The 14,427-nt window shown below is 31.7% G+C and overlaps 1 protein-coding gene across 8 annotated transcripts in view; it reads right to left on the bottom strand.

Moving 5' to 3' along the window:
* The window catches only part of Trdn (triadin), a 362,446-nt gene that overhangs the window by 67,853 nt on the left and 280,166 nt on the right, over positions 1-14,427 (bottom strand). For all 8 annotated transcript variants that reach the window (XM_076858293.2, XM_076858296.2, XM_076858294.2 and 5 more), the window contains one exon: positions 11,560-11,598. In XM_076858293.2, coding sequence (XP_076714408.2) covers positions 11,560-11,598 — 39 coding nt within the window. The remainder of the gene's footprint in view (positions 1-11,559; positions 11,599-14,427) is intronic.

The following is a 14,427-nucleotide window of genomic DNA, read 5'->3' as shown; positions in this document are numbered from 1 at the left end:
AATGGCCAGTAACATTTTCTTTACAGCAATAGGTGAGTATAGTTGTATAATTTTTAAAGAAGCTACTTTTATTTTTCTTTTTTTCTCTTAAAAGACATGACTTGGATATTTACCTAGGATCTGCAGAGGATGCATAATATCCCTGATGCAGCTCCACTGAGAAAAAATATATAACTGTCCTATACTCATTTATTTAAGAAATATATATTTGTATTTATAATAAATATGTATTTATATATATATGCTATAAATATATAAATATATAGATATATTTTTTCTATAAATATTTATAGAAAATCTATTTTAATACTTATAAGATATATATATGTATATATGCACATATATACATATATATATACATTTTTTCTTGCCTGACCTTTGGAAGATAAGTTTACACAGAAAGATCTTTCTAGACTAAAACACTTGAGTCATACAAAAAAAATTGCATTTGTTTATGTAAGCCAAAAAAACATTAATTGTGTCCTTGTCAGGTTTTCAAAGATATACCACATGCCTAATCTACAAACTTATCTCATGTACTTACTAGTATAATTTATATCTAATATAGTAATGTTTGTTTTTTTTCTCCCAGAACCATGCTAAAATGCCTTAAAATTTATAGTAATTTCTTCACTTAACAGAGTAAGAAAAATGTTTGGAAGTCCATTTTACTACATAAAAGAACTCATTACATTGCTCACTCAAAGATGACCTCTTACATGCCAGAAACTGTTCTAGACGTGAGGAAAGACCAACAAAAAAATCTTACCCCAAGGAACATATAATCTACTGTCCAGATTTATTATTAACATCATCTAGATTTATTGTGTAGGCATTACTTTAGACTTCCAGTTCAAAATAATCCACAACTCCAACTTTTTTTCCTTTCCCATCCCTTTCTCCTTTTATGTCTGTTTATATCATTCTGAGAGTAGAGTAGTGTTTTTAATTTTATATCTTAGTAGTAGAGTAATATTCCGTATATTTTGGAAAGAGTAAAGTACATCACTTTTTAAACTTACCTTGAAATAAAATACCACAGTTGTGATATTGCAGATCTTTCACTTCCTCAGAAATCAAGTTGAATATGTGAGTAAAATCACTGAGATGTAAAGAAGCCAAATCATCCTGTCTATGAATGTTGCAATGGGGAAGCACATTTGATCTTTCTGAGTCTGTTTCTTTGCCTATAACTTCTGTAAACAATGGAACCTAATGATGATTTATAATGTTATATTATGAGGTCAAATTTAGATTACATACGTATGTTTATGAATTCTTTTTGAGTAGTTGATTATTTCTTTTGCTAATATTAGCCATTTTTTAAAAGATTTGACTTACTAGAGACTGAATAAATATCCATGAACTAACATGGTTAACATCATTACAACTTCCTCAATTTATTATGTTTCCTTATAAATAAACCTTCTTCATATATTATAATGGCAAATACCTGGTGGCTATTCCATAAATATTAGCGACAAAAACAGTAGACTGTGTTTCATTCCAGCATATTTTCTAACCCATGTTTTTAAATGGGAAGAAAATGATCATCTCTATCCCTGCCTTCAAAATTTATAGAAGTTATAGGCAAAAAAAGAGGATTTTTCTTTCCTCTTATTTGTAGAAAAAATAAATTAAATAAAACTTTTAAACCACAATGTCTGAATATAAATGTATTTACATATTAACATATATTAATTCTTCTAATTACAGCTCAATTTGAATAATGTTTCCAGTCATTCTCACTTAGGCTTTTATTTTCTTCAATAAATGTTATCATTATATTTTTAAAAATCCTATTATGTTTTCCCTACTGCTTCTCTAAATCCTTTTAGTAAATGAGAGTAAGATATCATTGCTCCCCAGTGTGCTCAGCTTAACACTGTCATTATATTACATAATAAACACAGTGGAATAAATTTGAGAAACACTGCATGAAATAAACTCAGTTTGTTTCTTTACTATCAGACTTCCCTAATGAGTTCATATATGTGATTAATTGTTAGAACTTGAACCAAATTCATTGAACCTCAAAATTTTTTTATGTACTGATTGAAATTAGTGTCCTATGAAATGCCCTCAGTGGAACGTAAGTGCAAGGAAGAGCTTCCTAATACTGCAGAACCCCTACCCTGAAAACAATAGTCATTTCTATACTGAGCTATATAAAGTTGTATGCTTTTAGAAGGAAGGATTTAATTCACGTTTTAGAATTTAAAATGTGTTAACCCTTTTATAACCCAATAAAGTTGAAAGTTGGGAACACAGCTGCTATAAATATATTTGATAAGTTACCAACCATTTCCACCATAAACTCTCTGCTATCTCACCTTCTTTTTTTTTAAAAAAAAAAAACTATTCCATTATATTTTGATAACTAAAATGCCCCTTTTTTCTTCTTTTGACAAAATGCTGAAATAATAGCCTATATGTATAAAAAAATTTCTAATATTTTCTGACCTCAATTCTTGATCTTAAAAAAAAAGCTTCAACATGCAGTAATTTGATTTACTTTCATTCTGTTCCACTGAAACCACTCTTAAGATAATTAATGGTTCCACTGTATACATTATAATGAATGCTTTTCAGTCATTACCTTACTGTCAATTTCTGTCACATTTAACACTTTGGCAGTTTTCTCCTCCTGGAATTGTTTTTCTCCCTGGTTTCTGAGACAGTATCTCTAAATTCTAAGACAATGTCTCTCTTGTCCTTCTCTTCCTTTCCTCCCTTCCTTCCTTCCACCTACCTACTTGTCTACCTCTTTAATCCTCCCTTCCTCCCTCCCTCCTACCCTCCCTTCCTTCCTTCTTTAAGAACTTTATCTCCTCTGTCCACTCCTTAAATAATAATGTCCTTCCTGGTTTGCTTCCTCAGTTCTTGTTCCTTCTCCCTCTTCACATGCTCCACGGGGGATGTTCAAAACTCTGATCATTTTAGCTAGAATATCTGTGCTGAGATCTTTCAAATTTTAGCTATATTCTGCCTCTAGGTGCCCATAAATATACTTTTTTTGCATATCAAACAAGTACCATATGATTCTCCCTTTAGGGGGAGAGGAACTTGATTGTGTTTTAGAATCTATTTTTGTATTTCCCATATCACCTAACATATAGTAACTAATCCAATAATAATAATAATATATCTAAATAATATATCCAAACTTTACATAACAGGTAGGCCAGATACCACCTTGCATATTCTGTCTCAGGGAAAGCACACCTTCCTTTTTTAAATTTGTTATTTATTTTAGAAATTCAGGTCACAGTAAATTACATTGCTGTTCACATATTATTCCAAAACAGAAGCCTAAGAGTTATCCTAGATTTTTCTCACCATTTCCCTCTATCTCCCAATTTATGTCAATGTTTATTTTATTTCTACAATCTCACTCTTCTTTCCTACTAGTGCACTATAAGGATTAATAGCTCCAAGAATCAGTGCAATATTCTCACAACCCAGAAATCAATTTTCTAAAACTCAACACTCTTTTTATTTCCAATCTCTATGTTCAGTTGTAATAAGCAATTGGAAAATTAATTTAAACTTGTTTCTCATTTTGTTTAAAGATGTTTAATTAATCCTAAAGTCTGTTAAGAACAAGCAACCAGGGAAGGGAAGCCATGGTTGGTTTTCTGTTCCTATGGCCATCTAGCCTCCCCCATTTCCACTCTCTGCTTCACACTCAATGCCAAGTGAGTTATTTTCTAGTTCCCAGAGTGCTTCACTTTCCACCAGTAATGGCTCCTGTGAATCTCATTGGAGTGTCTACCCAGGATAGCTTCATCTTACCCATCTTTGAAGACAAGTATAATACCTTCTACTTTGGACACTTATTCTCTGAACATCTAGGCTAAACAACAAGAAATAATTTCCCTATGCATTCACAAAGTTTGCACACTCTGTACAACATTTCCTTATTTGATTTTAGCTATTCCTTGCTATTGCCATTATCTGTTCATGTAATGATCTTTGCTTGGTATATTTCTTGAGTTTAACTTATAGATCATTTTATTCCCCAAACGTAGTAAAATACCTAATATATATTTAATTATTTTGCAGGATCACTATGGTAACTTTTAAGTAGGTATTGTAATATGTTTATTCTTACAGAAGAAAGACATAAATTTAATGGAATAATCAATTAGAAGTTTCATAAGTGATAGTCACTCTGGTGACTAATAGGTACCAGCATATACTGTTTTTCTATTACTAACACATTAAATGAGTGTGTGGAATTTTTTACCCAGTTGGTAAAATATAAAGACAGTTTACCCTTCTTATACATGTTCTTCTAATGAAATACTTATTTATTTATTGCTTTTAAGTGCAAATAAATGCACAGGTAGGCTCAGTACCAATTTGCATATGCTGTCACAGGGAAAGCATACTCTGTTTTCTACAGTCATTTTTAGGATGACCAAAGTCTATACTTCACAGCACATGTGAGGATCTCACTGCTAGTTAGAAAGCAATTATACAGTGCTCTGGGCATGGCTATTTAACATCTAGGAATGAAGCTAAAGTGAATGAAACATTGAAAATTACATAAAAAGGGACCAAATACGTCCACATTGAAGTCGCCAAGCATGTGGCAAGAGAGATCCTGATGTCCCCTCCTCCCTCAGGAGAGAAGGTGGTAGTTAGTTATCTATGGATTCTTGAAAAATTCTATTCAAGTTTCAATGAGCATATGGATGATTTAGGGACCTTGTTAATATGCAAATTCCTGTTCAGCACTCTTTGTTATGACTTAAGATTCTACATTTCCTACAAGCAACCAGAAGATGCTGATGACCTATGGACCATACTTTAAACAGCAAGGGCACAGATGATAACATTTTAAATTTTGTTTCGGTGTCTCTTTGGCATTTTCACATACATTATATTACATGAGTCTCACAACAAGCCTGTACATTGGCATGCAATATCTTGTCATCAACTCTATTTTAAAGCTGACACTTAGAAGTTTAGCAACTTAATATAGATCACTTCATGTCTATTGTCCTAGAGCTACTCCCACTATACCACCCTGCCTTCACTGGTCTTTTACACACCAAAAAACTTTCTCTGTATGTACTGTATTACAATAACAAAGCACATATAAAATTATATGTTTAAAAATAATCAAATGATAACTTTTTTCCCATAATGATATGTTATTGACCTACTGTGGCTATGGTGGCTTTTGAGTGATTTTTCTGTCTTAGAAAAGATAAAGTTAACTTCAGAGATAATACGGAAACTTAGAAAACAATTACAGGAAAAAAAAGGCTAAACAACAAACATGAATGCCATATGACATACTATAAGACAACATGTGAAAAGAGACCAAGAGTGAAGAACTCATGGTGTATGTTTATGGCTGGAATAAAGGAGAGAAGGGAAGACATTTTCACTAGATTGAAAGCAAGATGAAGAGATATTATGCTTTCAATATGGGTCTGAGTGAAAGATTCAAAAAACTCTGATTAGACAAAAATTCATAAAAGTGGTAATGCTTTTTAAATGTATATGTGGGATTGTTGAGGTGGATTAGACAAATGGAAGCTAAGAAGAAATATGTTGGGGTCCACTATAACATAGTGGCAGGGAGACTAGCATTCCTCCCTGCAGACATTCCCTTTGTAAAGGTAGCATTGGCTGCTGATGTATCTTTAAATAGAAAATGGAAGCAAGATATTTAGCTAATGATGCATTTATTTATTCATAAAGGAAATGGGAAGAACCAGTACCAGCATCTTATAATGAAGAGAAAAAAGAGAGAACACAATTTAAGAGACGTTTTGAGGAACACACAACTCAGGATCTACTTCAATGCTAAGTTCTGAAAGAGAAGGGGGAGGTATAAATGACTCAGATATTTAAGTCAATGTAAATGAATGGTGAGTCATAAGTGCCATTTGGAGAGATAAGGAACAAAAGAGTCAGAGAATGGAAGAGGTATTGCATTCAATTTGAAAGAAAGTGAGGTACAGGCAGAATATTTTTATAATATTTTATATATTTATAATATAATTATAGAAATATTTTATATATTTTATAATATAATTATAGAAATCTGAAGATTTTGTACATGAATATCAATTTTCTGAATAAATAAGAAAAGCAAATTATTGTTAATTATTATAAGTCTTTTTGGTAAAAAATAAATAATACTCCTCTTTTATTTTAAATATTTTTCCTGCTTTATGGAGGTGTGCTAGACAAAGAACTTGTATGTATTCAAGGTATACACTGTCATGTTTTGATATATGTATGTATTGTTAAACATTCACTAAAATCAAGCTCATTGACATATCCATTATCTCATTAGTTATGACTTTTGTGAGGTTTCTTTGGTGGTGAGAACATCATTTAAGATTAATTCCCTTGGCAAATTTTCTGAATGTGTTATTAAATATAGTCAATGTCCTCTTCTGTTCTGGCTACTCTAACAAAATACCATACACTGGGTATCATATAAACAAATTTATTTGTCATAGTTTGAGAAGCTGTGAAGTCCAATATCAAGATGTCAGTAGATTGGTATTTAGCATCTGGTGATGGCCTTTCTGGTTCTTTGTCAGTGCCTTCCTGCTGTGGCCTCACTTGATGGTAGAGGCAAGGTGATTCTTTAAGGCCTGTTTTATATAGGTACAAGTCCCATGAAACTCCTTTGCAGGGACATGAATCACCTTCTAAATACCCAGCCTCTTAATACTATCATATAGGTAATTAGGTTTTCAACTTAGGATTTGGGGAATATCCAAATATCCAGAACACAGCAACTATCATCCTGTACATTTAATCTCCAAAATGTATTCATTGTGCATAAATGAACCTTTGTATCATTTGTTCAATGTTCCCCATGCCTTTTGAAGAAACATGGATAAACCGGGAGGACATCATGCTAAGTAAAATAAGTCAGTCATGGAAAACTAAAACAAATACTGCATGATCTCACATATATGTGGAATCTAAACAGTATCCATTTTTTGTTCTTAATGATATTACCACTTATCATTAAGGCCTACTTCTTCCTGAAAGTAATGTTTAACTATTATTTAATAACCTAACAAAGCATATGTCCTGTTTGTATTCATTTACATTGAGAGATTGAAAAATTTGTGCCTAAATATTATGTTGTATCAAAACTAAATTATCATCATAATATTTCTCCAGTATCACAAAAGTCATATTTTGTTGTTGTTTCACTTTTTTTAAAACAGTTGTCAGTTAAGAGGTTTAGTTTTGCCATATAAATGATTCTTTAACTTTGAAAAATAAGAGGTGAAAAACATTGTCTAATATTGTCTAGGGATCACCACATTAAGCAACAAGAAAACCATCCCCTGAATTTTGCAACAAATGTTATTGGTCATCTTCACAGAACTTTAAGAAAAGATCACCAAGCAGTAGAATCCTCATATACCTTCAACTCTAATTTAATCATACTGTCATTATTTCCTCAAAACTCTGGAGAAATTTTTTTTCTTCCCTTTAATTAAACTAATTCTTTCCTCCTCCAGTGTGCCTCCCAACACTTCTAATATCTGGGACAGTTCTCTCCTAATTAAGATTTCCCTCTATGGATGTTTTGCTCTTCTTAGAATTCTCCATTCTATCATAAACATGAGAAGTAATTTTAAAAAATATGACATTGATTCTTTGTTCTGGAATATCAGTGTTCACCTCTTAGTAAGAGACTTTTGAAAAAAAATAGTTTTGTATTCTGCCTTCAATTATTACAAATAAATTCCCTTCTTCATTCTTAAAAGCTGCTTCCTGCTTCCATCACACTATTAAAGCTTTTTCAGAAAAGGGCACAGAATGACAGTTTTTTGTGTCAAAATAATGACTTTTTCTCAGTCATCACATCTCTTCACCTTTCTGAAAGAGGCACTGGTTCTGACTGCTGACATTGTCTCCTTCCTGAAAGTGTCTCCACTTCAGGATGCTGGCAAAACAGCAGGTACACTAAGCTCCTCGACTTCCCGCTAAGGCTCTTTCCATCTCTCTGCCAGTTCTTTTACTTCTCCAAGAAGTTGTCCTTGTTCCTGACTCTTCTGTTTGCATGCTCATTTTTCTTGAAGAGCTCTTTCCTTTTTCTACTTGAAACCTCTAAACCCATGGATACAGTCTGCAGATTCAAAATGATCATTCCTAAGTTCCTCGTGTCTATAGAATATCTCTTTGTGGAAACCAGCATCCACTTCACCTTTGAAGCATCCTCTTCACTTTTGCAGCTGTGGTATTTGCAGTATTTGACCATCTTCTCCAAACCCACAGACAGACATTGTATTCGAGGTTATATATAGCTATGTCATCAGCATCTATTCTCTTCTGGTGAAACAGCTTGGCAATTACAAAAGCATTTATAGCACAATACAGGGAGAATGATTGTGTTTTTAAAGCATATGTGTTTATATGTCTGAAGGAATATATGACAAAATGTCATTAGTAGTTTTCGGTGGGTTTCAAGTTTGAGTGATTTTAACAAACCAAAAATCATTCTGTGCTGAATATTAGTCATGGCTATAAATAATTTTGAAGGTAAATGAAGTTAATTAATTTAAAATTAAAATTCCAAAGCCATTGCTTCTTCTCTATGCCACCTTTATATTGTGCCCCTACTGATTTTATAATGCCTAAATTATTATAAAAATATTTTGGTTTAAATATCTGTCTCTATTTTCCTTCTGTAGGATTTTATGCTGCATGCCATCCTAAGACAATAATAACCCTTTTTTCTTATTCAAGTCCTCAAGGTTACAAATTTTATTTTTTACTCCTTTTTTAAATTTTGTTTTGGAACTGAAGTGACCCCCAAAGGCTCATGTGTTAAAAGCATACTCTTCAATACCACAACGTTCAGAGATGAGGCTTTAGGCAATGATTGGATAACGAGGGCTCTGACCTCATCACTGGATTAATCCAGTTGTGAATTAATGGATTGAGGATTAATCCATTGATAGTTGAATGGACTACTGGGAGTACCCTCCTAGAAAGAAGATCACTGGGAGTGTTCCTGTAAATATTTATTTTATCCCTGGATCCTTCTTCCCTCTCTGTTTCCTAGCTGTCATTGATCTGAAAAGTTTTCCTACTCCATATCCTTCTGCCATGATATTCTGCTTAAGTTGGAAACTAGAGCAATGAAGTTGGCCAACCATAAACTGAGACTTCTGAAACCATGAGACAAAATATATTGTTTCTCTTCTAAGTTGACATGCAATGTCATGCTTATAGGAAGGGACAACATAAAACAGGCATTTTGGTCACATCAACAACAACAAAAACCTGACTATTACAACATAGTCCCTAAATTTTAGGTACCAACTTATAGCATGATATAGCCTGTTACATATTACTATTGAATTTTACCCTGTTCTGCTTATCCTGTGACCCCTGGAGTCTCATTTGCTGCTTGGTACTTTTCTCCCTGTCTCCCATTACTGTTGTGATCACCCCTCCCTCTGAGCTTACTCCTAAATAGAGTAACCATTTATTGAAGTTGTACCAAGTGGAAAGTATTACCTTTGTTTTGTACAATAACCCTGTTAAGTTAGGATAATGGCCTTCATTCAATAGATATGGAAACAAATTCAGAAACATGAAGTGATTTTTAAGTAAATTCACCCCTAACAAGTGGCAAAGGTAGTCAAATTCATTTCTTTCTAGCATAAAGCCCAGTCTATCTCTTCAGCATTCTGTATAATCATCTACCTAGCTCAGTTGTTCTTATGTATTCCTAATATTTCACTTTAAATATACCATTGCCATGATACTTTTACTGATTGCAGTAAATTATACGAATGGCTCTGACTTCCCAGGTTTCACTAATATAATTGCCTTGTAGCCATCTTTAAACAGTTCATGTCTATGTTCCAATTATACTCTTTTGGAATAAAAACAACATCTTATTGCTTGTTTGTAAATATTGTATCATCAAGCACAATTCCAGAATTGCATCATCAAAATTAGCATAGTATGTGTTCTCAACAAATTGTTGATTAGTTATATTTTATTTAAAATGCCAGTAATACCAATTTTTCTTTCTTTATAGGAAGCTAAAAATAAATGACCCATAAAAATAGACATAAATATTTAATGCAAAATAATAATAGGTAATTTATAATGCCTATGCTAATTTTTTGTTTATATACCAACAGCAAAATAAAGTATAAAATGTAATGTCATGCTTACAGGAAGGGACAACATAAAACAGCTTTTATCTGATGAGTGAATTCTCATCGACACTAGTAATTTTTATATGCAATTTTTATTTTTCTGAAAATATATCTAAATTTCGGTATTTTTATTATGTAAATTAACTCAATATATCATTGTAATTCTATATACATTTTCCCACAGCTCAAAATTGCTATTTTTTATCATCTGGCAGAGAACAAAAGCTTTGAGGTTATATAAAGTCATTTAAAATGGTTATGTTCATTCACTAAAAATAAAATGACTTAGACAATTCCTTTTCATAAGCTGGCAGAAACTGTAAGAAAAGTGACATTAATAATTCAGGCTAACATTAAACATATATGTGTGTGTGAGTATGTGTGTATATATATATATATATATATATATATATATATATATATATATATATATGAATTGCTTATAGTAATGACTTAAATATAGGATCAATTTGTGTAAACGAGAATACGCAAATATTTTAAGACCAATGATATGAATTTCTGCAAGTATGTAGCATCAATTTCACTGTACAGAGAGATAGAGATAAATCCTATTTTGCTTATATAGATATAGTCATATACATTTCTTTATATAGATATAAAGTATTTAGTTTATCCCTAAATATAATATACTTAATCAGAATTTTTTCTAGATTTATAATCTCTGTTTCTGTATTTTCATCTAATCTATGAGGTTTCTTTTCCAACTTTTATTGTCTGCCCTGAGTGCCAGCTAATCTCTTGACTTTATCTTTTGCAAAATATGCTTTTAGAAAATTAATTTTAAAGGTATTTTGATATTTAGCCAGGCATGGTGGTGCATGCCTGTAATTCTAGTGATTCTGGATGCTGAGGCACGATGATCACAAGTTTAAGACAAGTCTCAGCAACTTAGTGAGGTTCTGTATCAAAATAAAAAAATAAAAAGAAATTGGGAGTGTATACCAGTGTTTAAGTGCCCCTATGTACAATCCCCAGGACAAAATAAATAAATAAAGGCATTCCGACTTTTAAATTTATAGCCAATATGGTAATCCACTGCCTCTCCAAAGAATATTTGCGTATTTAGTCAATGAGAAAAAAAGGGTTGAATTTATTAGGTTAAAGTATACAAACCACTGTTTTGAGATTTAAAATAATGGTTTATTATAGGTGAATGTAAGTATATAAGGCTCAACTGATCATAAGAATAAGTTTTTTTCATACTTTTAACTTAATATATATAGGGAGGGTGAGCTGATATATTTTCAGTGTTTTGCATGTCTCAAGGCTTTACCACACCCTGCCCTGATTGTACAACTAGCCTTGTTCAGACCAAACAGAACTTTTTTTAAAAAAATGTTAAAGTTTTAACAAGTGCTCTTACCTGATTTTGAGATCTTTTCATCTGTTTTAGTTTCAGGTCCTGGAGTAAAACATGTACATAAACACATTCAAATTAAAAAACAAAATGAACACCAATCAGTACAAGTGGATTAATAGGCAGTTTTCATTGATTTTTCTTATATGTTCTCAATTTCAGTTATAGTTACTTTCATCACTACATTATACTTTTATGACTATGTCATTGGAAAATGTACCTTTGATAAATCATAAAGTAATTTAAGCAAAGCTAGTTTGATTTCAAACTCCAGTTTGCCAAAAAGTTTTATATTAATAAAGTAATTTGGCATCTTGTTCTTATAAAATCCAATCTCCTATGATTCATAAGAGCTTTGAAAATGAAGAAATTATAATCATTACCATGATTTTCCCAGTTTGACCAATTTAAGCAATTTTCTATTTTTGACTGATACACTTAATTCATGGAGCTCCACCTGGTGGTTAATTTAATAATTTCAAAATGATATAACTAGTTTTATTAGTATTTCTAATGTTATTAACTTTAAAAAATAAATTAAATAGGTCAATATTAAATTTAATAACAGAAACAAACATTGGAATAATAACAGTTTTCTTATCGTCATGGGATAATTCCCTTTGTCTAGAAATTATGCATTCTAAAGTATCAGTATAAAAAATAGTTTTTAAAAAATGCATAATTTTTACAAATATCCAAGTAATAATTATGATACCATCCTATCCAAAGGTAATAATGATACTATTTTAAAATTTCCAGTTCCTGTCTTATTTAGTCAGGTTTGCTTAGGCGTTATAGTGCCATCCCTGGGCAAAGAGACTTCTTTTGACTAACGGAAAGATTCAGTTACAGTACAGCTGTCTTCCTTTCAAAAACAGGAAAAGCAAACCCATAACAGGGATGCTCACTGAGCATTGACCATGCCTCAGAAATGGTGTTATCCAGTGTTATTCAGGTTTCAGCTTAAGGGGCTGGGGATATAGCTTAGCTGGTAGTGTGTTTGCCTCTCATGCACAAGGCCCTGGGTTCAAACCCCAGCATTGCCAAAAAGCAAAACAAAACAAAAAAACCTCAGGTTGTATCTTTGGAGTTTCTCAATTTCTGTAGTTACAATGTAAAATAGCACATCTGTTTAACTGCAAAATTTTATGATAGAGAATTACATAGTCATTCTCATCTTACTTCCTTTAAGGTTCAGATTCACATCCTATATAAAGTGATGTCAGTGCTATTGATGTACTTTGACACTTTTTGGCATATATTTCTCCCCATTTGTTGAGACTTTCACTTCATTGAATAGGAGAAATTTGATGTTGATGTTTTTTTATGTGCCTTAATGTTATATAAAATATAATTTATATAGGTTTTTTTTCCCTGTCTGTATTCCCTGTTTAGATGATAAGCTCTTTGAACAAAAACTATGTCGTCTTTACTACTTAAGTACAAGGATTTGGTAAAATAACTGACACATGGCATTTGATCAATAAATATTGTTGAATGAATAGTGAAGGAAATGGTGAATAGGAAACAACAACAAAAAAAAGATCCCTCTTGTATATTTTAGTCCTAGAAGAAATTGGTTTATCTCATGCTTCTAGAACTAAAAGGAAAAATCAAGTTTCACATAGCTGTTACATTTATCTTTATTTTAGAATGATATGTTTTCAATTAAGTGTTATCATTCTTAATTTTTCAATTAAGCAGTATCATTTGGTGTTCAACCATGTGAAATACAACCACCATTAACTCAATGACTCCTATATTATTCGGTTTCTTGGTGCTGTGTGCTTTTTCTACACCAGTGTGGCTAAAATTAAGTTATATATAGTTCCTTCAGTCATAGTAAAACACTACCAAACTCTTTTTGGTGGTAAATTTTGATGAGTTTCACTGAAAGGGAAATAATTTTTTTTCCTCAGAAAGTTCCTTTTTGATTGAATTATGCTAAAACCAATATTATAACTTTCAAACAAATTAGCCAAATTTTAGTAGTAAAAATTAATTTTCTAAATAATTTATTATGGTTCTATGGTTCAAGTTCTTGTCTACTGTAAATTTGTATTATTTTATTATTCTACAAAGTAAGTGGTTTTTTTTTAATCTTCATTTGCAAATGAGGCAGTTAAGGCTTACAAAATAACTTGTCAAAATTCTTCCAGTTTTCAGGTGGCTGTAAAAGGACTCCCTTGTAGCTTCTCAGCTTTTTCTCCCTAACCAGAAAGCACATCACAAGGACCAAATGACCCCCATCTCCTCCTTATTTCTCCACTTCTGAAGTACATCTGAGGCACATAATTTAATTTCCCAGAAACAGATGCCTACAAGTTTAGTCTTTTCTTCCTAGGATAGGGCTCACTGTTATTTTGCTAATTAAAATGAGGTGTCTCTTTTTGAAAGAGCCTTGCTTTTTTACTCTGCACATGACTCTTATTCAATCACATTGTCATTTTATCCTTGAAATAGAATTCTCTTAGCTTTAATATTTGTATAAAGATCTTTTAGAAGAACTGAAAGTGGTGGATAACATTTTTATAGCATACACTACAATTAGAATCAACTTGTACATAAAATTGCCTATCATGCACTATCAAATATACATGTGTGTGAGGATCCTCTCACTGAAATAGGATTACTGGGTTTTAGTATTATGTAAACACTAATCAGATAACATAAATGTAAATTATTACTTGTTTTGGAGTGTCAAGAGCCAGCTTTTGAATCATATAATCTGTCTTTAAAAGCCAGATTCCTTACTAAGTTTTGCAACCTTCAGTATTTCTTAAGTCTCCATTTTGTTTTTCATAAAATGGAGAAAATAATGTTGTAATATTGTGAAAGTTTTAAGTGATAAGAGCATCAGTATTTTAAAATTAT

This window comes from Callospermophilus lateralis, chromosome 6, assembly GCF_048772815.1.
Source record: "Callospermophilus lateralis isolate mCalLat2 chromosome 6, mCalLat2.hap1, whole genome shotgun sequence".
In the NCBI taxonomy this organism is placed as follows: domain Eukaryota; kingdom Metazoa; phylum Chordata; class Mammalia; order Rodentia; family Sciuridae; genus Callospermophilus; species Callospermophilus lateralis.
The sequence above is the reverse complement of the archived record's forward strand: the minus strand, read 5'-3'. Positions and strand labels throughout refer to the sequence as shown.